The 26,130-nt window shown below is 45.3% G+C and overlaps 1 protein-coding gene across 1 annotated transcript in view; it reads left to right on the top strand.

Annotated features, from left to right (window-relative positions):
• Nucleotides 1-26,130, top strand: part of LOC134398778 (sodium channel protein type 5 subunit alpha-like) — a 297,293-nt gene that overhangs the window by 215,133 nt on the left and 56,030 nt on the right. Inside the window, exons 18-20 of the mRNA XM_063126285.1 lie at nt 4,990-5,110; nt 18,561-18,715; nt 19,988-20,161. Coding sequence (XP_062982355.1) covers nt 4,990-5,110; nt 18,561-18,715; nt 19,988-20,161 — 450 coding nt within the window. The remainder of the gene's footprint in view (nt 1-4,989; nt 5,111-18,560; nt 18,716-19,987; nt 20,162-26,130) is intronic.

Genomic DNA, 26,130 nt, shown 5'->3' with positions numbered 1-26,130 from the left:
CATGCCGTTTAGAGCTTGGAATTTTCAAACATGAAAATGGGGAGAGAGCGAAGGGGAAAGGTGTCGGTCCGTTGGCTGTTCATTTCACAGTTGGCCTTAACTCTCTTGAGAGAGCCTTTCGCTTGCTGTTCTTCATAAGGGGAAGGGGAATTCTGGGTCTCTCTTAGGCCCTTTCTCCACCTAAGGATTATCCCAGGCAAATGGAGGGATCATCCCTGCCTGCTCCCGGGATCCCCTGTGTGTCATTTGGATGCACAGGGATGATCCCGGGACGATCCCGGGATATAGGCATGGTGTACAGGTAACACACTCACAGATCACAAAAACTCAGTCTGTTTGCTTCCCCCCTTTCTGAGCTTTCTGACAGCACCTCTCCTGTCCACACCCACGACTGAGGAGGAGATAGGCAAGGCATCCTCATTTGCAGATACCTGGAACATTTTATAGAAGATTACTCAGACGGTAAGGCAGCGGAGGCTGGTGGCTCTGATGTCAGTGGGGTGGTGAATCCGCTCCAGGTTTCAGTCAGAGCTCTAAAGGGCCCTTCACACCTTGGATAGCTCCTTTAGAGCGCTGGCTGGTTCTAATTTAAACCCGGAGCGGATTCACCGCCCCACTGACATCGAAGCCACCAGCCTCCGCTGCTCTAAGGTCCAAATTAGATGAGATATTGGAGATTTGGGAACAAGTTTCTCATTTGTTTGTTTTTTAAGCAGCTGCTGCCTGAAGGCATTTGGACCAGAATTGGAAGGCAGAAGGCGGTTAACCCTCCCCTACACACACACACACACACACAAATAATTCTCTCCCTGTTATGACCCCATGAAGGAGAACATAGTTACATCATGTCTAGTTTGACTAGTAGACATGAACTATGTTTTGCTCTAATACTTTCCATCTTGCTGTCTCATCATAATCGCGTTCTCAGCGGCTGGAAAACAACTCCATTATTCCCACCGTATCGGTTCTCAGGAAGGCTGTAGCAGCCAAATAATCAGCTGTTTAGACATTTCTATTCCCCCTCGGGGAGTGCTTTTGGACTCCTTCCTCATGTCAATCTCCAGAGAGCTGTTCTTTCTACTCTTCAGCTCTTCTTCTGAACACGGTGCTTTCTCTTGGTTATCTTGTTTGGTGGATTCATTTGAATTCTCAGAGTGGCTGCGGACGGGGCAGGGAGAGAGTCAAAAGAGAGATTGCGATTAGCAATCTACTTTCAGACATTTCCAACGTGTCCATTTTGAGGCAGTTCCAAATTCATACTTGAAACTAGATAGGCTGTCTGTCTATACCAACCATGAAAACACCAACACATTTGTCATCATCCCCCCGGGGGGGAGAAAAACAACCTTTACATGAAAATTCATAAGCATTTTTGCTCATATTTCTCCTTATACATGCATTTTTGCCTAATATACACATTTTCTTTGCAAGCATGTTCCTTAATAGAATGCATTTTTAAAAGTTATTTTCCCTAATGTGTGTCTTTTATATCTATAATTAGAGAACTCCACTTCTCCTATCAAAATTTGGAGAAGTGCGAATTCCAAAGGACAACTGATGTTCATTTCATATAGTGGTTTGAAAGTGTGAAATAATAATAATAATAATAATAATAATAATAATAATAATAATAATAATAATAATAATAATAATTTTTTGCTTACCCGCCTCTCCGATTGGATCGAGGCGGGGAACAACAACAAGCATAAAATACTGATTAAAAACATGGTATACACTGTTTAAAAACATCCTAAAAGCATCCTAAAAACACTAAAAATATCCTAAAATTCTACTGGATAGGCCTGCCGGAAGAGATCAGTCTTGATAGCTTTCTTGAATGCTAAAAGACTGCCAAGCTGACAAGTCTCCTCCGGCAGGCCATTCCACAGTCTGGGAGCAGCAGAAGAGAAGGTCCTCTGGGTAATGGTTGTCAGCCTAGTCTTTGCTGACTCAAGTAGATTCTTCCCAGAGGACCTGAGTGTGCGGGGCGGTTTGTACGGGAGAAGGCGATCCCACAGGTAGCCTGGACCCAAACCATGTAGGGCTTTAAAGGTGATAACCAACACTTTATACTTCGCCCGGAAACTAATTGGTAGCCAGTGAAGAGATTTTAGGACTGGTGTAAATTCGCCTTGAAATGCCAATTGGACAAATGATTCCTCCATCCTTTGTGTGTCTTTTGTGTGTTTAAACACCTGAGGCTACAATATGATTTCAACGAAAACAAATGTTCCACATTTGCATCACACTTTTCATCTGGACTATTTCCTCCTTTGGGGGGAACTGAGGAACCTCTCAAATCCCTGTATGTTGCAAACAATTTTGGGAGGCACATTCTCATGTTCTCCCACGTCGTGGAGGACTCTGCCCGCGGTTGCTGGACCTTGGCGTCACTGTGGATGAACTGAAAGTGTTTCACAGAACAGACATGAGATTCTGGCCGAATACTTCCTGACCAAAAAGGAGGAGAGCACCCAAGTCAGGGCAGAAAACAAGGAGAAACAAATTCTCAGGATGCAAATGTTTTTATTACAATGCCTGTATTCTCTCAAAGGCCTTCTTTAGGGGGTTGTTAGGAAGTGACTGACAACCCCAAGATAATTGCCAATGAGACAGTTATCCTGCTAGAGAGAATTCTGCAGTCATTTCCTAAAAACCCTGTGAAGAAGGCCTTTGAGAGAATACAGGCCAAAACGTGTCAGGCTTTGTAATAAAAACGTTTGCATCCTGAGAAATTGTTTCTCCTTGTTTTCTGACCTAATTCTTCCTGAGACACTAAAGGCATGTTAGAAAAAGACATACAACTCTCAGCATTCCCCAGCCAGCCAACATGCTGGGAGTTGTAGAACTTTTTTCTATCCAAACATAAGGTTTGGTTCTGAGATCTGGCCCAGTTTTGCATGTGCTCATTCTTACAATTGTTCCATCCCATTTGTGTATGAATCTGCCATTTTTCAACACACCGAGACACAAATTTGCATTATGTTTGAACATATTTCACACACACACACACACACACACAGACAATACACATTTTGCTATGCAGTCTGTCATAAAATACACATTTTTAGATTTATTCTTTTATTTATTATAGCACTTTTATCCCGCCGTTTAGCCAAAAAGGCTCTCAAGGCGGCTTACAAAAATAATTCTTAAGACAGTTTAGAGGCATCTTGGTATGTTGTTTGTGCCAAGAACTATATTACGCAATGCAAAGAAGTGAAATAAACTAAGGATAACTGTCTACTGATCCACGTATTAATCTGGGAAATCAGGTGGGTTTGCAAACAAAATCCTTGATTATCCCTATACACACAAATGTGTGTGTGTGAGAGAGAGAGAGAGAGAGAGATACAGTCCAGATATGGACTTTATGCCTCAGAGTCAACTAGGGCATTAGCTAGACAGGGCGAAATCCCAGGGCGATCCCAAGGATCAGGAAGGGATAATCCCTCCCTTGCTCCAGGATCTCGCCCTACACTTTAGGCCCGCTTTTGCTGCAGTCTTGGGCTGAGCCGCGGAACATGTGTGTGGGCATCGCTTTGTCCTGGTTCCTCGCAAGGAGCCGGTGTCCTGCGCACAGGGCGCAGAGCTCCTCAGGAGCACTGCACCCATTGGGAGTGGGGTGGGGGGAGTGGGGACAATGTTTTTTAAAAAACAAACAAAACCCTTACCTTTTGTGCATGAGTGCTCGTGCACATCTTCTCCTTAAAGAAAAAAACACAAAATGGCGGGCGCGACATCTCTCCCTCTGAGGTCGTCGCGCGCTGCGTGTGAACGGAGTGGGAGATCTCACGATAAAAATATTGCGAGATCTTCACCCCTCTGTCTAGCTAGACCAGTAGGTCTAGCTAAGGCCTGAGCCTCAGGTGCTGTGCATTTCCAACAGCTTCACTGACGTTGCTGAATTTCTCACTATTATTTCTCACTATTATTAAGGAACTCTGTAATGTTCTAGATGCTGCCCCAAACATGTGCTGCAGCATCCAAGCCTACAAGAAGCCTTGGGAGCTGAATTTCCCACAATTCCCAGCAACTTTGGATGCTGCTGTGCATGCATGATCACAGAAGTATCCAGGGCCCCTGGGAGTCATGGGGACTACATTGAGAGACCATGCAGTGTAGTGGTTAGTGTGTTGCACTAGGATCAGGGAGACACAGATCTGAGGCCTTAGCTCAACCTAAGGTTTATCCCGGGGTCATCCCTGCCTGCTCCCGGGATCCCCTGTGTGTCATTTAGATGCACAGGGATGACACCGGGATGATTCCAGGATAAACCTTAGGTCTAGCTAAGGCCTAAGTCACACCTGTGCAGCGAAACTTACTGGGTGACCTTGATCCAGTCACTTTCACTGATCTTGCAGTTGTGAGGATAAAGGAAAGTGGGGGAAGCTTCCTGAAGCAGAAAAGTGGGATAAAGTGGAATGAATAAATAGAAATTCCTATTGTTCCCAATGACCCAAGATGCTGCTTGGGGCAGCAGCTATGACCTAGCAGAGGCCCTACCTTGACAGTCTCTGTGAGCCACCCCCCTCCAGGTAAGCAAGAAATAGGGGACAGGTGAGTGGACTTGCATTGGGCACCATGGTAGCAACCTGATTCCTATCCGACCCACTTGGTGGGGTGGCAAGTTTGTGTTGCTGGATATCAAGCAGACATTTGGTAACATCATCTGGGTCTTCCAAAAGATTTCTGTTGTGTGTGGGGCGGGGTGTTCTGCCCATCACTATGCGAAATGTTGGCTTGCACAGTCGCCATGTTTATCTTCTTCTTTTCTTTTCTTTTCTTTTTCATTTGTAGCATGCTCCATCAAGTGAAATGCATGAAAATTTCTTCCTTTCCTTCTTTCCAACTTCTTCCCAGCTGGCGGAATCATTCATTGCCAGCTTCACTGCTCCTTCTTCTTAAAGCACAGCAACGTCCGTAAAAGAAGTCTGAGTCATTTTCTTCCTCTCCTCACCTTTGCTCCCATCTCTCTCCTAGACGAAGTTTGACGAAATCAGCCTGTCGGAAGGAAGCACTGTGGATCTGGCAATCCCGACGGATCTTCTGGAACAGATGCCGGAGCTGGCAGAAGAGATGATGGAACCGGAAGATTGCTTCCCGGAACGTAAGCATGAACTACTCTTACTTCTTTTCTTGACTGGAACCATTCAGGTGCCCATCAAATGTGTCTTACAGCCAAAAATGAATGAACAGAACAGTCACATAGAGCAGTTTTGTTGGGTTGTTCTTCCTCAGATTACTGTCAAAGAGCTGCTTGAAAAGGAATTGGTTGGTTGGTTGGTTGGAGACCTCACGATTATTATTTTTCTTTCATTATGGAATAGTACCTGAAGTCACTAGCACGAGACATATGCAGTTAATGGCTCTGCAGACACCATGCAGAGCAGTCTGAGGCATGGTTACTCAGAAGTAAGTCCCACAATGTTGAATGGGACTTACTCCTAGGAAAAGGTGCATTAGGCTGTGATACTGTACGCCAAGGTTGGGCAACCTGTGACCCTATGGCAAGATGTGACCCTCAGACTAATTTTGAAAACATTCAGCAAGCAGTCAGTTCATATGCCTGGAAAAGGAAATCTGTTCCAACCTCGGCAGCTCGCTGGGCAGGAAGGGAAAGGAAGAGGGGGAGAAAAGGAGGTGGCAGAAAGAGAGAGCAAGAGAAAGGGGTATCAGAAAAAGTGAGAGAGAAAAGATGGTGTCAGTAAGAGAGCAAAAGAAAGGGGTGTCAGAAAAAGTGAGAGAGAACAGGTGGCAGAAAGAGAGAGCAAGAGAAAGGGGGTGTCAGAAAAAGTGAGGGAGAAAAGATGGTGTCAGTAAGATAGCAAAAGAAAGGAGTGTCAGAAAAAGTGAAAGAGAAAAGGAGGTGCCAGAAAGAGAGAGTAAGAGAAAGGGGGTGTCAGAAAAAGTGAGAGAGAAAAGGAGATGGCAAAAAGAGAGAGCAAGAGAAAGTGGTGTCAGAAAAAGTGAGAGAGAAAAGGAGGTGGCAGAAAGATTTTTGTGAACCGCCCAGAGAGCTTCGGCTATTGGGTGGTATAAAAATGTAATAAATAAATAAACAAATAAGAAAGAAAGAGAGAAAGAGAAAGGGGGTGTCAGAAAAAGTGTGTGAGAAAAGGAGGTGGCAGAAAGAGAGCAAGAGAAAGGGGGTGTCGGAAAAAGTGAGAGAGAAAAGGAGGCGACAATAAGAGAACAAGAGAAAGGGGATGTCACAAAAAGTGAGAGAGAAAAGGAGGAGACAGTAAGAGAGCAAGAGAAAGGGGGTGTCAGAAAAAGTGAGAGAGAAAAGGAGGAGACAGTAAGAGAGCAAAAGAAAGGGATATCAGAAAAAGTGTGAGAGAAAAGGAGATGACAAAAAGAGAGAGCAAGAGAAAAGGGGTGTCGGAAAAAGTGAGAGAGAAAAGGTGGCAGAAAGAGAGCAAGAGAAAGGGGGTATCAGAAAAAGTGAGAGAGAACAGGTGGCAGAAAGAGAGCAAGAGAAAGGGAGTGTCGGAAAAAGTGAGAGAGAAAAGGAGGAGACAGTAAGAGAGCAAGAGAAAGGGGGTGTCAGAAAAAGTGAGACAGAAAAGGAGGAGACAGTAAGAGAGCAAGAGAAAGGGAGTGTCGGAAAAAGTGAGAGAGAAAAGGAGGAGACAGTAAGAGAGCAAGAGAAAGGGGTGTCAGAAAAAGTGAGAGAGAAAAGGAGGTGGCAGAAAGATTTTTGTGAACCGCCCAGAGAGCTTCGGCTATTGGGTGGTATAAAAATGTAATAAATAAATAAATAAATAAGAAAGAAAGAGAGAAAGAGAAAGGGGGTGTCAGAAAAAGTGTGTGAGAAAAGGAGGTGGCAGAAAGAGAGCAAGAGAAAGGGGGTGTCGGAAAAAGTGAGAGAGAAAAGGAGGTGACAATAAGAGAACAAAAGTAAGGGGTATCAGAAAAAGTGTGAGAGAAAAGGAGATGACAAAAAGAGAGAGCAAGAGAAAGGGGGTGTCGGAAAAAGTGAGAGAGAAAAGGAGGAGACAGTAAGAGAGCAAGAGAAAGGGAGTGTCGGAAAAAGTGAGAGAGAAAAGGAGGAGACAGTAAGAGAGCAAGAGAAAGGGGTGTCAGAAAAAGTGAGAGAGAAAAGGAGGGGACAGTAAGAGAGCAAGAGAAAGGGGGTGTCAGAAAAAGTGAGAGAGAAAAGGAGGGGACAGTAAGAGAGCAAGAGAAAGGGGGTGTCAGAAAAAGTGAGAGAGAAAAGGAGGGGACAGTAAGAGAGCAAGAGAAAGGGAGTGTCGGAAAAAGTGAGAGAGAAAAGGAGGAGACAGTAAGAGAGCAAGAGAAAGGGGGTGTCAGAAAAAGTGAGAGAGAAAAGGAGGAGACAGTAAGAGAGCAAGAGAAAGGGAGTGTCAGAAAAAGTGAGAGAGAAAAGGAGGAGACAGTAAGAGAGCAAGAGAAAGGGGTGTCAGAAAAAGTGAGAGAGAAAAGGAGGGGACAGTAAGAGAGCAAGAGAAAGGGGGTGTCAGAAAAAGTGTGAGAGAAAAGGAGATGACAAAAAGAGAGAGCAAGAGAAAAGGGGTGTCGGAAAAAGTGAGAGAGAAAAGGTGGCAGAAAGAGAGCAAGAGAAAGGGGGTGTCAGAAAAAGTGAGAGAGAAAAGGAGGAGACAGTAAGAGAACAAAAGTAAGGGGTATCAGAAAAAGTGTGAGACAAAAGGAGATGACAAAAAGAGAGAGCAAGAGAAAGGGGGTGTCGGAAAAAGTGAGAGAGAAAAGGAGGAGACAGTAAGAGAGCAAGAGAAAGGGGGTGTCAGAAAAAGTGAGAGAGAAAAGGAGGAGACAGTAAGAGAGCAAGAGAAGGGGGTGTCACAAAAAGTGAGAGAGAAAAGGAGGAGACAGTAAGAGAGCAAGAGAAAGGGGGTGTCAGAAAAAGTGAGAGAGAAAAGGAGGAGACAGTAAGAGAGCAAAAGAAAGGGGTATCAGAAAAAGTGTGAGAGAAAAGGAGATGACAAAAAGAGAGAGCAAGAGAAAAGGGGTGTCGGAAAAAGTGAGATAGAAAAGGTGGCAGAAAGAGAGCAAGAGAAGGGGGTGTCAGAAAAAGAGAGAGAGAAAAGGAGGAGACAGTAAGAGAGCAAGAGAAAGGGCGTGTCAGAAAAAGAGAGAGAGAAAAGGAGGAGACAGTAAGAGAGCAAGAGAAAGGGAGTGTCGGAAAAAGTGAGAGAGAAAAGGAGGAGACAGTAAGAGAGCAAGAGAAAGGGAGTGTCAGAAAAAGTGAGAGAGAAAAGGAGGGGACAGTAAGAGAGCAAGAGAAAGGGGGTGTCAGAAAAAGTGAGAGAGAAAAGGAGATGGCAAAAAGAGAGAGCAAGAGAAAGGGGTGTCAGAAAAAGTGAGAGAGAAAAGGAGGTGGCAGAAAGATTTTTGTGAACCGCCCAGAGAGCTTCGGCTATTGGGTGGTATAAAGATGTAATAAATAAATAAATAAATAAATAAATAAATAAATAAATAAATAAGAAAGAAAGAGAGAAAGAGAAAGGGGGTGTCAGAAAAAGAGAGAGAGAAAAGGAGGAGACAGTAAGAGAGCAAGAGAAAGGGGTGTCAGAAAAAGTGAGAGAGAAAAGGAGGGGACAGTAAGAGAGCAAGAGAAAGGGGTGTCAGAAAAAGTGAGAGAGAAAAGGAGGGGACAGTAAGAGAGCAAGAGAAAGGGGGTGTCAGAAAAAGTGAGAGAGAAAAGGAGGGGACAGTAAGAGAGCAAGAGAAAGGGAGTGTCGGAAAAAGTGAGAGAGAAAAGGAGGAGACAGTAAGAGAGCAAGAGAAAGGGGGTGTCAGAAAAAGTGAGAGAGAAAAGGAGGAGACAGTAAGAGCAAGAGAAAGGGAGTGTCAGAAAAAGTGAGAGAGAAAAGGAGGAGACAGTAAGAGAGCAAGAGAAAGGGGTGTCAGAAAAAGTGAGAGAGAAAAGGAGGGGACAGTAAGAGAGCAAGAGAAAGGGTGTGTCAGAAAAAGTGTGAGAGAAAAGGAGATGACAAAAAGAGAGAGCAAGAGAAAAGGGGTGTCGGAAAAAGTGAGAGAGAAAAGGTGGCAGAAAGAGAGCAAGAGAAAGGGGGTGTCAGAAAAAGTGAGAGAGAAAGGAGGAGACAGTAAGAGAACAAAAGTAAGGGGTATCAGAAAAAGTGTGAGACAAAAGGAGATGACAAAAAGAGAGAGCAAGAGAAAGGGGGTGTCGGAAAAAGTGAGAGAGAAAAGGAGGAGACAGTAAGAGAGCAAGAGAAAGGGGGTGTCAGAAAAAGTGAGAGAGAAAAGGAGGAGACAGTAAGAGAGCAAGAGAAAGGGGGTGTCACAAAAAGTGAGAGAGAAAAGGAGGAGACAGTAAGAGAGCAAGAGAAAGGGGGTGTCAGAAAAAGTGAGAGAGAAAAGGAGGAGACAGTAAGAGAGCAAAAGAAAGGGGTATCAGAAAAAGTGTGAGAGAAAAGGAGATGACAAAAAGAGAGAGCAAGAGAAAAGGGGTGTCGGAAAAAGTGAGAGAGAAAAGGTGGCAGAAAGAGAGCAAGAGAAAGGGGTGTCAGAAAAAGAGAGAGAGAAAAGGAGGAGACAGTAAGAGAGCAAGAGAAAGGGAGTGTCGGAAAAAGTGAGAGAGAAAAGGAGGAGACAGTAAGAGAGCAAGAGAAAGGGGGTGTCAGAAAAAGAGAGAGAGAAAAGGAGGAGACAGTAAGAGAGCAAGAGAAAGGGAGTGTCGGAAAAAGTGAGAGAGAAAAGGAGGAGACAGTAAGAGAGCAAGAGAAAGGGAGTGTCAGAAAAAGTGAGAGAGAAAAGGAGGGGACAGTAAGAGAGCAAGAGAAAGGGGGTGTCAGAAAAAGTGAGAGAGAAAAGGAGATGGCAAAAAGAGAGAGCAAGAGAAAGGGGTGTCAGAAAAAGTGAGAGAGAAAAGGAGGTGGCAGAAAGATTTTTGTGAACCGCCCAGAGAGCTTCGGCTATTGGGTGGTATAAAAATGTAATAAATAAATAAATAAATAAATAAATAAATAAATAAGAAAGAAAGAGAGAAAGAGAAAGGGGGTGTCAGAAAAAGAGAGAGAGAAAAGGAGGAGACAGTAAGAGAGCAAGAGAAAGGGGTGTCAGAAAAAGTGAGAGAGAAAAGGAGGGGACAGTAAGAGAGCAAGAGAAAGGGGTGTCAGAAAAAGTGAGAGAGAAAAGGAGATGGCAGAAAGAGAGATAAAAAAGTGGTGTTCTTGCCCAGTGCTGGCTTTGGCATCACCCATAACTGGCCTGCAGCCCCCTACCCCTGAGAGAATGTGGACCCCAAGAGAAAAAAGATTCCTCAGCTCTGTTATGCATACCTGGGGGTAAGCCCCATTGAACTTGGAGGGACTTATTTCTGAGGAGACATGTATGAGATGGTGCTGTTAGCATAATAAACCATGCTTGTTCCTGCCCATTGCTTGAGGATGTTAAGTGTGGCTTAATCTGTGGTATGTGGAGGGACCTGCTCGAAACTAGGATGTTGAAACTTCACTGTGTTATTGTTGGAAGGAAGCCTTCCACTGCCTAGTCCCCTTCAATGGCCATGCAGGCTGGGTATTATGGGTGTTGTAGTCCAGCACAACCGAAAGGCACCAGGTTGCTGAAGGCTGTTGTATGGTCACACTGTGCATTTTATAATGCTAAGAACTAATTAGGGGAGGGGACAGTAAGAGAGCAAGAGAAAGGGAGTGTCAGAAAAAGTGAGAGAGAAAAGGAGGAGACAGTAAGAGAGCAAGAGAAAGGGGTGTCAGAAAAAGTGAGAGAGAAAAGGAGGGGACAGTAAGAGAGCAAGAGAAAGGGGGTGTCAGAAAAAGTGTGAGAGAAAAGGAGATGACAAAAAGAGAGAGCAAGAGAAAAGGGGTGTCGGAAAAAGTGAGAGAGAAAAGGTGGCAGAAAGAGAGCAAGAGAAAGGGGGTGTCAGAAAAAGTGAGAGAGAAAAGGAGGAGACAGTAAGAGAACAAAAGTAAGGGGTATCAGAAAAAGTGTGAGACAAAAGGAGATGACAAAAAGAGAGAGCAAGAGAAAGGGGGTGTCGGAAAAAGTGAGAGAGAAAAGGAGGAGACAGTAAGAGAGCAAGAGAAAGGGGGTGTCAGAAAAAGTGAGAGAGAAAAGGAGGAGACAGTAAGAGAGCAAGAGAAGGGGGTGTCACAAAAAGTGAGAGAGAAAAGGAGGAGACAGTAAGAGAGCAAGAGAAAGGGGGTGTCAGAAAAAGTGAGAGAGAAAAGGAGGAGACAGTAAGAGAGCAAAAGAAAGGGGTATCAGAAAAAGTGTGAGAGAAAAGGAGATGACAAAAAGAGAGAGCAAGAGAAAAGGGGTGTCGGAAAAAGTGAGAGAGAAAAGGTGGCAGAAAGAGAGCAAGAGAAGGGGGTGTCAGAAAAAGAGAGAGAGAAAAGGAGGAGACAGTAAGAGAGCAAGAGAAAGGGCGTGTCAGAAAAAGAGAGAGAGAAAAGGAGGAGACAGTAAGAGAGCAAGAGAAAGGGAGTGTCGGAAAAAGTGAGAGAGAAAAGGAGGAGACAGTAAGAGAGCAAGAGAAAGGGAGTGTCAGAAAAAGTGAGAGAGAAAAGGAGGGGACAGTAAGAGAGCAAGAGAAAGGGGGTGTCAGAAAAAGTGAGAGAGAAAAGGAGATGGCAAAAAGAGAGAGCAAGAGAAAGGGGTGTCAGAAAAAGTGAGAGAGAAAAGGAGGTGGCAGAAAGATTTTTGTGAACCGCCCAGAGAGCTTCGGCTATTGGGTGGTATAAAGATGTAATAAATAAATAAATAAATAAATAAATAAATAAATAAATAAATAAGAAAGAAAGAGAGAAAGAGAAAGGGGGTGTCAGAAAAAGAGAGAGAGAAAAGGAGGAGACAGTAAGAGAGCAAGAGAAAGGGGTGTCAGAAAAAGTGAGAGAGAAAAGGAGGGGACAGTAAGAGAGCAAGAGAAAGGGGTGTCAGAAAAAGTGAGAGAGAAAAGGAGGGGACAGTAAGAGAGCAAGAGAAAGGGGGTGTCAGAAAAAGTGAGAGAGAAAAGGAGGGGACAGTAAGAGAGCAAGAGAAAGGGAGTGTCGGAAAAAGTGAGAGAGAAAAGGAGGAGACAGTAAGAGAGCAAGAGAAAGGGGGTGTCAGAAAAAGTGAGAGAGAAAAGGAGGAGACAGTAAGAGCAAGAGAAAGGGAGTGTCAGAAAAAGTGAGAGAGAAAAGGAGGAGACAGTAAGAGAGCAAGAGAAAGGGGTGTCAGAAAAAGTGAGAGAGAAAAGGAGGGGACAGTAAGAGAGCAAGAGAAAGGGGGTGTCAGAAAAAGTGTGAGAGAAAAGGAGATGACAAAAAGAGAGAGCAAGAGAAAAGGGGTGTCGGAAAAAGTGAGAGAGAAAAGGTGGCAGAAAGAGAGCAAGAGAAAGGGGGTGTCAGAAAAAGTGAGAGAGAAAAGGAGGAGACAGTAAGAGAACAAAAGTAAGGGGTATCAGAAAAAGTGTGAGACAAAAGGAGATGACAAAAAGAGAGAGCAAGAGAAAGGGGGTGTCGGAAAAAGTGAGAGAGAAAAGGAGGAGACAGTAAGAGAGCAAGAGAAAGGGGGTGTCAGAAAAAGTGAGAGAGAAAAGGAGGAGACAGTAAGAGAGCAAGAGAAAGGGGGTGTCACAAAAAGTGAGAGAGAAAAGGAGGAGACAGTAAGAGAGCAAGAGAAAGGGGGTGTAAGAAAAAGTGAGAGAGAAAAGGAGGAGACAGTAAGAGAGCAAAAGAAAGGGGTATCAGAAAAAGTGTGAGAGAAAAGGAGATGACAAAAAGAGAGAGCAAGAGAAAAGGGGTGTCGGAAAAAGTGAGAGAGAAAAGGTGGCAGAAAGAGAGCAAGAGAAAGGGGTGTCAGAAAAAGAGAGAGAGAAAAGGAGGAGACAGTAAGAGAGCAAGAGAAAGGGAGTGTCGGAAAAAGTGAGAGAGAAAAGGAGGAGACAGTAAGAGAGCAAGAGAAAGGGGGTGTCAGAAAAAGAGAGAGAGAAAAGGAGGAGACAGTAAGAGAGCAAGAGAAAGGGAGTGTCGGAAAAAGTGAGAGAGAAAAGGAGGAGACAGTAAGAGAGCAAGAGAAAGGGAGTGTCAGAAAAAGTGAGAGAGAAAAGGAGGGGACAGTAAGAGAGCAAGAGAAAGGGGGTGTCAGAAAAAGTGAGAGAGAAAAGGAGATGGCAAAAAGAGAGAGCAAGAGAAAGGGGTGTCAGAAAAAGTGAGAGAGAAAAGGAGGTGGCAGAAAGATTTTTGTGAACCGCCCAGAGAGCTTCGGCTATTGGGTGGTATAAAAATGTAATAAATAAATAAATAAATAAATAAATAAATAAATAAATAAATAAATAAATAAATAAGAAAGAAAGAGAGAAAGAGAAAGGGGGTGTCAGAAAAAGAGAGAGAGAAAAGGAGGAGACAGTAAGAGAGCAAGAGAAAGGGGTGTCAGAAAAAGTGAGAGAGAAAAGGAGGGGACAGTAAGAGAGCAAGAGAAAGGGGTGTCAGAAAAAGTGAGAGAGAAAAGGAGATGGCAGAAAGAGAGATAAAAAAGTGGTGTTCTTGCCCAGTGCTGGCTTTGGCATCACCCATAACTGGCCTGCAGCCCCCTACCCCTGAGAGAATGTGGACCCCAAGAGAAAAAAGATTCCTCAGCTCTGTTATGCATACCTGGGGGTAAGCCCCATTGAACTTGGAGGGACTTATTTCTGAGGAGACATGTATGAGATGGTGCTGTTAGCATAATAAACCATGCTTGTTCCTGCCCATTGCTTGAGGATGTTAAGTGTGGCTTAATCTGTGGTATGTGGAGGGACCTGCTCGAAACTAGGATGTTGAAACTTCACTGTGTTATTGTTGGAAGGAAGCCTTCCACTGCCTAGTCCCCTTCAATGGCCATGCAGGCTGGGTATTATGGGTGTTGTAGTCCAGCACAACCGAAAGGCACCAGGTTGCTGAAGGCTGTTGTATGGTCACACTGTGCATTTTATAATGCTAAGAACTAATTAGGGGAGGGGAGGCGAATTTAAGAAACTTTCTAATGGTGGAGGCTCAGAAGCAGTCAAAACTCTAAAGGAGCTATCTAAGGGGCAAGGCTTTAGAATTCCGACTGGTTCTGACTGAAACCCGGAGTGGATTCACTGCCCCACTGAAATTGGAGCCACTGGCCTACACTGCATTCCAGGACTCATCATTGCATGCAAAATATAAAACATGCTTTAAATCTCTATCAGTCTATCTACTGATATTTCTCACTGTGGAAGCTAATAGCTCCAATCCTATACACACTTCCCTGGGACTCACTTGAACTCGGTGGCACTTAAACTTCAGTAGACAAGACACCTGCTGAAGGCTGTTTGCTTTTGCGGGGTGGGGTTAACTTTAGCTTTTAATAAAACTCAGTCATGGATTGGTTTAGGTTTCTATTTTCACACTGGTTTTTTAAAGCTTAATTTTATATGGTTTATTTATTGCATCTTGTTTACATTGCGTAGGGTTGTATGCAGAAAGGTGGGATATGTAGGGGTTTTTTTAGCAATTAATATAGTAATTACGCATTATAGCAAAGCTGGACTAGGAAGTTTGGCATGAGGCTGCGTTCCTCCCCACTGCTTGCCCCTGCCCCATCCTTCTTTTCCCAGAGAGGGCATCTCAATTTTTTGTAGCAGCCTCCAGGTCTGCCCTTGTTTCTTCTCATTTGGTGGATTGCACCTGAGCAACCCACAGGCTTTCCCCGTAACCTTGGACGGATCACATAAGACGCTACGGCTTTTTCACTCTCCAGATTAAAACATGCCGGGGGTTGGTAAACACTCAACTCCACCTGCCCTCATTCAAATTCTCCAGCTTACATACACAAACCCTTGAAAGGTGTGTGTTTCTGTCCCAGTTGATTGTCCCATAGCATTCCTCCCTGGGGCGTTACGGGGGTCGGGGCGCGGGGAAGAGGAGAAGGTAAGCTGAACTGTCATAGAATTGTGAGCGTTCATATCCCAAAGGATTATTTAATTCAGCCACGAGCCGGCTCAGAGGGGATCAGATGGGGATAACTCGCAGGGAATGAGAGGGGCCCTACAGTCAGCAAAACGGCACACCAGCAGGTGAGAGATGATTGGATGAGGGACCTCGGTCCCAGGCATTTTCTTGGTGCCTCTGCTGTTTCAGTGCACGAGCCCAACCTTAATGCAATCGACAGAAGAGGGCACAGGGTGATGGTACAAATGTCCCAGGGTATGCAATTATTGGAATGCGTGTTCCCAAAGATCTCCTCTTTAAAATAGGTTCCTCCCTTTTTTTCCCCCTTAGCACAGTGTGTGCAATAAATACTTAGATAAGATACTGAGCTATTTATTACCCCTGTCTGACAGCTCCATTTTTTCCAGATGATACAGATTATCTGTCTATTTCTATCCTGCTTTAGCCTTAGTTTTGGCACAGAAGAACAAGCCTTGGCTACCTTGGTGGAAGACCAATGCCAGGAACTGGGCAGGGAGAATGTGTCCCTGTTGGTTCTGCGGGTTCTTGAGCAGCGTTCAATATTGTCCACCAAGGTATCCTTCTGGAGGCGCTGCCCGGATGGGGCTTCTTGGGAGTCTGGTGTTGTTAATCCCGGTAGGTTCTGAGGTTAAAAAGGACCAAATTTACAGGTGTGTTGGTATCTCCGAGCCTTCCTGGATGGCCAGTTCCAGAAGGTGGTGCTCAGGGACTCCTGTTTGACACCTTGGCCCACAGGCCACTGTCTTGACTCCCATCTGTTAAATATTTGGGTGTATGTATGTTGCTTGATTTTGTGTTTTTAAATTCTGTATATTGGTTTTAATTGTTTTAATCTTATGTAAACCTCCCAGAGAGTTTCGGCTGTGGGGCTGTATAGAAATAATAATAATAATAATAATAATAATAATAATAATAATAATAATAATAATAATAATAATAATAATGAGGAGGAGGGGGAGGAGGAGGTGGTCTCCTAGCATGGCTGTGTATTATGGCAACTGTAGTCCAGCACATCTGGGTTGGCGAAGGCTGTCTTGGAAAAATTATATAAAATGTACAGTAAGCCGGCCATTTCCCACCCTGCAATTCATTTGCAAACATTTCTCCCTGATCGAGCACTCCTGAGCTGTGACAACCCAGTATTATCTTCCATTTGTCCTAGCAGTGAAAGCCTGCTGTTTTAAAACACATTACGCTCAACTCTCTCTCTTTCTCTTCTCTCTCTCTCTCTCTCTCTCTCTCTCTCTCTCTCTCTCTCTCTCTCTCTCATACACACACACACACACACACACACACACACACACACACACACACTAAGCCATTGTCACGTTGCAGATTTTTATCATCATGCAATTTTGGATTTTGCCTTCAAAATCTAGAGCTTGGGTGATGGGGGAAGGCTTGCTCACCATGAAAAGAAAATGACTGCGCTTAAAGGGATGGACCGCAAACCTTCCCTATTTCGGGGGGCGGGGGGAGGACAGGAGTGGGAGGGGCAGTCTCTGTGGGAATGACACGCATCATCTTAAATTGCATTAAAAGCATTGTCATTGTTCTTAGAACCGATTACCCAGCAGTGCTATGTGGACATAGGCAAAGTTGTACCTGCTTGTCAGTGAATCACACCAAATGTTATAAACAGATTTCTTCTAGGAAGAATGGAGCCCACTAGGATATTACTCATCGTTGACAATCAGTATGTGATGGAGCCAGTTAAGGTCCTTCTCCACAATTCCTTTCAGCTCATTGATTTTCACAATAGTATCCATATTCATATACATATTCCTGTTGTAGCCTCATCAGGAATTGTTAGAGGCGGCTAGTTCAACCCAAAGGATTATCTGCTTTGTATAAAACTGGGGGCTATAGATTGAGCAACCGAATCTTCTCGTGCTTTTGAAGTTGATCTATAATCATGTCAAGTTTGAAACAGATTCCTGTGTGTCTTTGTGTGTACACAGCAATAAAAGGGCGAAATAAAAAATGGCTCGAATCCTAAGTTAGGTTAACATAAAGCTTTTCTACGCAAGGCATTTATCATGCACTCGTCATTCCCTACACAAGATTGTTTATGGGGTTTTTTAGACAACATCATGACCCTCCATTTTTGCTTTTGTGTCTAACCGGCACTTTGGGCATTTTATTTTAGACCAGGAAAAATGTGGCGTTTAATTGTGAAAGGGCAAGAGGGTGCGATTTCCTCTTATGCGTTTGTGCTATTCCACCATGCCGCAGTGCCACCTAGAAGTTATGTAGCAAATAAGCAGGACATGAAAAGCTCCTCGTGTCATGCTCAGATCTCAATTCTGCAATGAAACCAATGCAACGGCTTAACAGCCTCATGCAGACAAGTTCTTATACATGTCTACTCAGAAGTAGATCCCACCGAATTCAATGGGGCTCACTGCCAAGTGTCGTGTTTCTCAGAAATCTCCTGCTTTCGATGGGAGGCAAATGACGAGGTTTGCTAAGTAATCCACAAAGCTTTTATTAATCAACAAAGAAGCGAGTCTAACCTCTTGGAAACGTCCCCCTAGGCAAAACTATGCAAACTAAGCAAGACAATTGTCTGCTCAAGAAGAATAGGAAACCACTTCCCACCCCTAACTTCAGGGAGCCTGGTGCGGAGGCAGGTTCTGGCGAAATCGAACCGACTTTCTCACGCCTTCCTTCCACCCAGTGCATTTGAGCTTCCAGAGGACCCTAGCATCAGCTAGCTTATCAGGACGCTCACCTCCAGAAGAAAGCTTCCCACTGAATGTGTAGGATTTAGCCTTGAGGAGATAAGCTCAGGAGAGGGCTGACTCCCAGCTGGGAAATCACCCGTGAGAGTTTCCTCCCCCACTGGTACAGGCTGGCTGGTATCTGGTGCTGCATCTTCTAGTTCTGAATCTGATTCTGATTGATTACCTGAAACATCTTCTCCCAAGACAGGGGCAGTAGGTTTAGACATGACACCAAGTAAGAGGGCGTAGGATTGCAATCTTAAGGAAGTTTATGGAAGGACAGTCTCCCCTCCTCTCTTTTGCAGCCACTTGCAACCCAGAGGATTGGGGAGGGGGGCTTCCTGAGCAATGTGAAATACTGCATGCAGGGGTCATGCAAGGAGGAGGGGACAAGCAAATTTCCAATGTCAGTGGGGCGGTAAATCCGCTCTGGGTTTCAGTCAGAACCAGTCAGAACTCTAAAGGAGCTCTCTGCACTTCCACGGCTGGGAAAGACTCCTCTATGAAACCCAAAAGAGTAGCTGCCAGTCAGTGTAGACAACAGTAGCCTTGATGAATGAATCATCCATCTGCATATGTGGCAGTTCAATTGCCTCATTCTCACCAGTTTCCAATAGCACTGTGCCAGAAATTTTTCCTATGAAAATTTCGAACGTTCTCATTCAATTCGATAGAAAAGGAAATGATTTTGAAAAGAAATTCTCATGGGTTTGGTTAGGAGTTCTTGTGCTTTTACCTTACTTATGAGGTGGCTGAGGAGTCTGTATGAGTATGAGTATACTGTCTTTCATTGTACAGTCATCTCTCTGACAGCGCTTAAAGCTATTGAAAACTTTCAGAAATATCCCTAGTGACTTCTCTCATTTTAAAAAAAGTCCTCTCTGGTCTTCGTTTACCATTTCAGTTTGCGTCCGATTCTTCCCGTGCTGTTCGGCAGATACTACTAAATTTCCCGGCAAGACCTGGTGGCGGCTGAGGAAAACCTGCTACCAAATAGTTGAACACAGCTGGTTTGAAACGTTCATCATATTTATGATTCTCCTCAGCAGCGGAGCGCTGGTAAACTTAACATTTATGATTTCTTTCCCCCCCCTCCCGCGCCCCCATTGCATTTTACCACTTGTGCGATCTGGTTATGTGTCAAAAGAAGAAATGTCAGGGAAAACTGATGTATCCAAGATTGGATACAATGTTCAAGGACTCAAATTAGAGGTGAACATTAATTAGTTTTAGTTTTTGTGAACCGCCCAGGGAGCTTCAGCTATTGGGCGGTATAAAAATGCAATTAATAATAATAATAATAATAATAATAATAATAATAATAATAGAGTCCCAAATTACTCTCTAGCTTGGATTACATCCAAGTTGGAGGACAAATTATTGGCATCTCAAATTAAAAGTATCGGATAACATACAGGAAAGATGGCCCTGAAACTAGAGTAGAGTCAGGGTCCCCATCCTTTTTGGGCTCATTTGGGTTTTTTAGACAGTGTAGTGGGCACTCTCACAAAATGGCTGCCATGGTGAGCATGGCCGGTCACAAAATACTCATTCCACAGGAGGCAAACTGGTGACATTAAAAGAAAATGAACTTGGGTGGGCGCACTCATCGGACACTCGCCCTGTCTCTCATGCTCGTTGGTCCACATTACCTTCTTTTGAGGCTCAGCTTGGCCCAATGAGTGCTCAGCAGCTGTCTGCCCCCACTGCCAAAATTGTGCACGTCCCCCGCGGAGGGAAGTGTGCAATTTCCAGAGCCTCCATTGTGTGCACAATGGACACATCAGAAAGTTCACACTTCTAACCCCCCCCCCCATTGGATCAATGGCAACTGTAAAGTCCCCATTTATGCAAGAGTAAAGGATGGGAAAGTTGTGCAGATCGAATGCACAAGCACTTGTCTGGCAATTTGCGAACATTTTTGACGTGCATGTGCTCATGCTCAGGTTCAGTGCTTCGAACGGGGCCCGCTCACATGTTTCATGAGCAAAAATGAAGTTTTCATAAATTTCTGGTTGGAGCAACATAGTTGGAGACAATCCTGTCTCGCTTCCCCTGGTGCTGATCTCTTTTTGTCTTACTTCCTGCGAAACCTGAGCCCTGCTCAAGATCTGATCCATAGCAGAACCCTGCAACCCCAAGCTAGATCCCAGAGTATCATCAGAACCTACGGCCTGAAATGGTTCACATTTTTATGGGTCAATAATGATCATAAACATTTGATCTCGTGTAGTCATTTATTCATAGAGCCTTTTACAGACTCCCAAATACCCCACCAAAGAAAACATATCTAGCACAGACCACTATTAATATGCCACTTTGTGCTTCCAGGCATTTGAAGACATCTACCTCGAAGAGAGAAGGAACATTAAAACCATGCTGGAATATGCGGACAAGATCTTCACGTACATCTTTGTCCTGGAAATGCTTCTGAAATGGGTAGCTTATGGCTTTAAGAAGTACTTCACCAATGCCTGGTGCTGGCTGGATTTCCTCATCGTAGATGTAAGTATTGTGTTTCGCTTCAGGCCGGATTATACAGCAATGTGGATTTAGTCCAGTTCTGAACTGTGTGAACACAGCTGACAATCCACATTCAAACTAAGTTCCAGGTAGCTCCCATTTGGGGCAGCTTTAAAGGTACTCCTAGCATCCGCCATGCTTTTCAGTGTAAAATGAAATCTATAGCATTTGCCATTGTTTCCACTGTAGAATAAAACCTGCAGCTCCATAATGGTCAACTTTGAATGAGCTGAGAGCCTTTCAGCTCAGTTCTACGTTCTCCTATAAAGCAAGGAGAAATGGACTCAGACAAATGTAGGTTGTTCATCAGGACATTGTTTTGTCCTAACCAACAGTAAGGCTGCTTGGGCACTGGAATTCACCAAGGCATCTCCTTATCAGGGAAAATGAGGGCCAGTGGGGAATGGATAAGGAGAGACACTGGATGAGCTGATGTTGTTGAGGGAAGAAGAATGAGAATGTCAGTATTTGCAGAGCGACAGAGCAGGTGATGCTTCAGATAAAGCACATGGCTGTTTTATGCGCCTTGGGTATACACAAGGGACAGAGCTCCCTTGCAGAAATCTGCCTCAACGTGTTAAGGCATTTAGCATTCTGGGTTTTAGACCACTGTTTTCTCAGTGTTTATATTTTTGTACAAATGTTGGCCTTATAACCCTCGGTTTTGTGCCCTCCCTCCCTCCCGCAGAATTCAAATTTAGACTCTCAAGTGGTATATTACGGTCTGGGCAAAAAGGCTTGGAGGTGCAGACGTTCCTTCCAAGTCCTGATGGAAAGTGGTCTGTACAAGTTACCTTTCCCCCCCTAGCAAGGCCTCTGGCTTTCATTCTTGGTTTGGTTCCTCTCTTCTTTTGGCTGTCACAAATATGTGGCATTAGTTGCTGTGGAGTATCTGTTCTTCAGTGTTGCTTGCTAGCTCTTATCTATCAAGTCAGGCCTGGCGCCGGCATACGGTATCCTTGGGCAGCTGCCAGGGGCCCAGCTTCCCAGCAGGGCCCACCACTAATGATGTACCCTGGGCTCCTCTTTAAAAAAGAAAAGAAAAAGTGTACCCATGCTCTGATCAGCACCAGATAACTAGGTCTGGAGGCCATCCTTTAAATTTCCCACAATGCCCTGGTGTGATACGCCTAGCCACATGGCAGCTCCTAGCCATATGGCACTCAAGTGCTGCTGCTACTTGTTGCTACCATCACCAGGTAATCCCGCCAGGGCACGCCCACATCAGTTGGGCCAATTTACTAAGCCTCCACATCCTCAAACCCGGAGCTGGCCCTGTACTTGATATTTCTTCTGGCATGCAAGTGCCAAGTGTGGGGACTGGGTGGGGAGCTGAACATGTTGCCTGATTCCCAACCATGACAACCAAATGGGGACAAAGAGGGGGTTCCCCTGCCCTCACTGGAGGAAGTGACCTGGTGGTGATAGAGCTAGGGGATAGACCAGGGTTCCATAGCGTCAACTCAGTGCCTGCAGAAGACCAGTGTAGGCTAATGTCATTGACTTGTACTCCTACTGGACATAGCTAGCCACTTTCTGAGCATAGAGACTGCAGTGAGCAACCCATGCCTCTTTCAGCCCGAGAGCCGAATTCCTTCCAGAGAACCTCTCGCCGGCCGCATCCTAGTGGTGAGCAGGGCTGAAGGTCAAAGGGACATGGCCAAAAATGCCGAAGACACCAGCTTTGTTTAGCTCAACTGCCAGTTGCTAAGCCTTAGGAGAGGTGTCTCAACCTTTCAGAAAGGGCAAAAAACTGTGCAGAAGGTGGGGATCCACCCAACAACCTGTGATTGGGGGAAAGGAAGTGCAGGCCTGGGGCCTGGGGTGTGGCCATCTAGAGAACCCCAGAGGACCGGATAGGGAGCCCAGGCAGGAAACATGTGGCCCATCTACAGCTTTAGCTAGATGGGGCGAAATCCCGGGGCGATCCTCGGGATCGTCCCTGTGTGTTCACATGATGCACAGGGGATCCCGGGATCAGGGAGGGATGAACCTCCCTTGCCCCGGAATCTCACCCTACGCTTTGAGCCTGGTTTTTCTGCAGTCTCAGGCTGAGCCTGAGACCGCGGAATGTGTGGCTGGGCGTCCCGGTTTGTCCCTGTTACTTGCTGTTACTCATGAGGAACAGGGCCCTGTGCATGGGGCGCAGAGGTCCTCAGGAGCACTGCACCCATCGGGGCTGGGGTGGAGGGAGTGGGGAAAATAAATTTTAAAAAATACACCTTACCTTTTGCGCACGAGCGCTCGTGCGCATCTTCTCCTTTAAGAAAAACAAAACAAAATGGCGGGCGCGCCGCCTCTCCCTCTGAGGTTGTCGTGCGCCACATGTGAACAGAGGGGGAGAGATCGCGATAAAAATATCGTGAAAACTTCACTCCTCCGTCCCACCAGACCGGTAGTTCTAGCTAAGGCCTATGTGACACTCATCCCCGCTCCTTGGCTGTTTGTGTAGCTGCAATAGCGTTGGGGTGGAAATACGCCTGGGCCCATGAGGGCAGCGGACACCCTTGCGCCCAGACCTCACAGACCCAGGCAGATGCGCCCTGTGCCAGGAAAGCGTGTGCCTGACTGCACCCTCTTTGTCCTTTCCCCCCACTGGAGAGAGAAAATACACAATTTCCCCTGCCTTGGGGAAATTGCATTTCTCTCTCCCACTGTCCCCGTGCCGATGGGGGCCTTAAAGGCCCTATTAACCATGCTTTAAGACGGCCTTTGAGGCCGCGATTAGCATGGTGGAGGGGCAGGCAAAGCACACTTTCCTGGACCCCTGGAAAGTGTGCAATCCCCCCCCCCCGGCTACACTAATGGCGTCCCAGGGGAATTGCGCACTTTCCACAGGCCCTGGAAAGTGCGCTTTGCTGAGCGCTTGGGAGGCTCATGGAGCCTCCTGAATGCTTGCAAAGTTCGGCTCCTTGGAGCAGGGCCAAGCAAGCACGACCGGGCGAGCAGGGCTCTATTCCCTAAGCCAGGTTATGTGATACCCCACTCCCATGGATTGAAATACATTAACCCCCAAGTCTCCCATAATATAATCCTTGTCCTGGTATTGTTGCTTTGGGTGAAGTCAAATCCCAAGACATCTTTTGCCAGCGGATAAGGGCCATGGTTACACCACCAGTGAAGTGCAAGGCCTGACGCATAATGCCGTCACGAGTGCATGAGAATGGCACTGCTATTCAAAACGATTCAGGGCTAGCTGTCAGTGAGTTGTTCTTCCTGCCACTGTGGGGACGGCCACAGATCCCCCAACGGTGCCTCGGGGGCATTTAGCTTATTAATTACTTCAGCCAACACCCGCAGAGTGTTTCTGAAGACGTGGAGAGCACTGGAAGTGCTAGGTATTACCACTGCTATAAATAGAGCATTGTTGGGCTGTCAGAAGAACGCAGCCTCGCACACCGCGCCACATCGCTCTGCGGCGGCTGTAGATTGATGGGCAGCTCAGTTGTAAACAGTTGCACGCCCTGCGGCCGTCATATTAGGGAAAGTAAACTGGGATTCGCTAACATTACACGGTTACGTAACCCGGATTACCTGCCATCCCTGGCAGTGGAATTCCATGTTCGCATCTTTCAAATATTCGACAAGATACTTCCGCAGACCAGGCTTCAGTAGAGAGCAGGGGTGTTGAACCCCTTCCAGCCAAGGGCTGAATTCAATTTCAGAGATGCCCTTGGGAGCAGGGGGGAATTCCAGTGATTGGGGGGGGGGCAAAAGGGGTGGAGCCCAAAATTCTTGCGTCTTTTAGCATTAAGCTCTCACTGCCCATAGCTAAGCCTAGGACAGGCATTTTGCTTTTTAGAAATGTGGGGTGGAATGTGCCTAAGCCAAGGATTGGTAGTCAGGGGAAAGAGGGGGTGAGGACAGAAGAAGAGGGCAGAGTCCTTGTCCAACCCCAAAGGGCAGGATCAACACCCCTGGTAGAGAGGGACCATTTTCTACAGATGATCTCGGTCTTGCCTTTGCAAAGGTTTTCACCAACAAACTAGCCAAATGAGGGTCAAACCACATGTGCAGGGAAGAGGGGGTCGTCCCTTTCTCTTGCACTGACTCCCCACTGAAATAGCTCCCCAAAGCTACTAATAGTTGTGGAGGGTCAAACATACAAGCGTAAATCCCTGAGCCTGAAAATTTCCTCCCTCTCTAGCTAACTGCAGCTTGGTGGAGTGGGGGAGACAATTTGTTTTGGGGTCATGGCACAGGGGTAATAATAATAATAATAATAATAATAATAATAATAATAATAATAATAATAATAATAATATATTTCTTACCCGCCTCTCCGATTGGGTAGGGTAGAGTGACCCTATGGAAAGGAGGACAGGGCTCCTGTCTCTTTAACAAGTGGTAGAGAAAAAGGGAATTTCAGCAGGTGTCCTTTGTATGCATGCAGCACCTGGTGAAATTCCCTCTTCCTCACAACTGTTAAAGCTGCAGGAGCCCTGGCCTCTTGGCCAGATACAAAAGAAGGCAGGGCTCCTGCAGCTTTAACTGTTGTGAGGAAGAGGGAATTTCACTAGGCGCTGCATGCATACAAAGGACACCTGCTGAAATTCCCTTTTCCCTTTTAAAGATACTGAAGCCTTGTCCTCCTTTCCATTGGGTCACCCTGCACAGGGGCAGTGGGTTAACCACTCTGTGTTACAGCTCTCAGATCCTCCTCCACCACCACCAAAAGACATCACACAATTCCCCTTTCACATGTAGTTGACCCTGAAATCTGCAAAGAAGATCAACCCCTTAAAAAGGCAGGAAAAAGGCAATACTTGTGGACATTTGTCCCACCCACCCAGCCCCGCTATTTAGTTTGACCCAGCTCTGTGGCAGGTCTGTGACACTGCTTTCTGCATGTGGAGCAGCAAAGACCATTTCATCACTGTGGATTACCGAAGCAGATTCTTGCTTGCAAAGCTAGGCTTCAGAGATGCTACAATAATCCATCAACTAAAGGCTATTTTTGTCCAGTAGAGAATCCCTGAAGGATGATCTCTGATAATGGACTCCAATACATCTCAAAGGAATGTGCCTCTTTTGCAAAAAAGGAGGGAGCATTTAAAAAAAAAAGCCATGTAAAAATGGTGTATTATCTGCTGAGCAGCAGACGAACCAAGACAGGAAAAAAATTGGGTAACCAGTAGAAACACATGCAGAATAAAACAAAACAGCTCCTGACAAGCCTTCTGCTGGCTGTTTTACCTGAAGTCACCTCTCTGTCGAGTGCTTTTATTTCATATTTCCCTGAATTGGGCACGCAGATAGGTTACTGAACAAGAACATGTCACCTCCTGGTAAATTTTCAAATAGCAACTTCAGATATTACCTCCATTATCGTAATAGCCCATTTTGGAAAGTTTTGCCAAATAAATACCCATTTTCCAAATGCTCTGGATTTTCACCCTCCCTTTCAGCTCTCTTTTGGTGTTTACTCCTTCTCATGTCTCTTTCTTTCCATCCCACCTTCGACCCCTTCCATCCTGGCCACATAATTTCAAGTGCAGAAAATGTGCTTGTTGTTGTTACGATACTGATTCCTAATTTTGTTTATTTATTTATTTATTACATTTCTATACCGCCCAACAGCCGGAGCTCTCTGGGCGGTTCCCAAAAATTAAAACCATTCATAATATAAAACAACAGTATAAAACCATAATATAAAATACAATAAAAAAAATAAAAAAAAATTGTTTCAGACACAAAACTTCTTCCTCAGGCAAAAATCATAATTAAGACTGCAAGGCTGTGCACACGTGTACAGCAAGATTACCCCCGTTTTGAACACAGTGGGACTTACTTCTGAGTAAAAATGTGTTGGATGGCTGGGCAGATTTTGAAAGTTACCTTGTAGTTGAAAGATTTCTTCATAAGAGAGGCCAGAGAAATGTGCAACAGGTTCAGATGAGTTCCACAGCTGACCAGCTTTTTCTGAGTCCGGTGGATTCGTGGACTTGAAG

Source organism: Elgaria multicarinata, chromosome 1, assembly GCF_023053635.1.
Source record: "Elgaria multicarinata webbii isolate HBS135686 ecotype San Diego chromosome 1, rElgMul1.1.pri, whole genome shotgun sequence".
In the NCBI taxonomy this organism is placed as follows: Eukaryota; Metazoa; Chordata; class Lepidosauria; order Squamata; family Anguidae; genus Elgaria; species Elgaria multicarinata.
The sequence above is the reverse complement of the archived record's forward strand: the minus strand, read 5'-3'. Positions and strand labels throughout refer to the sequence as shown.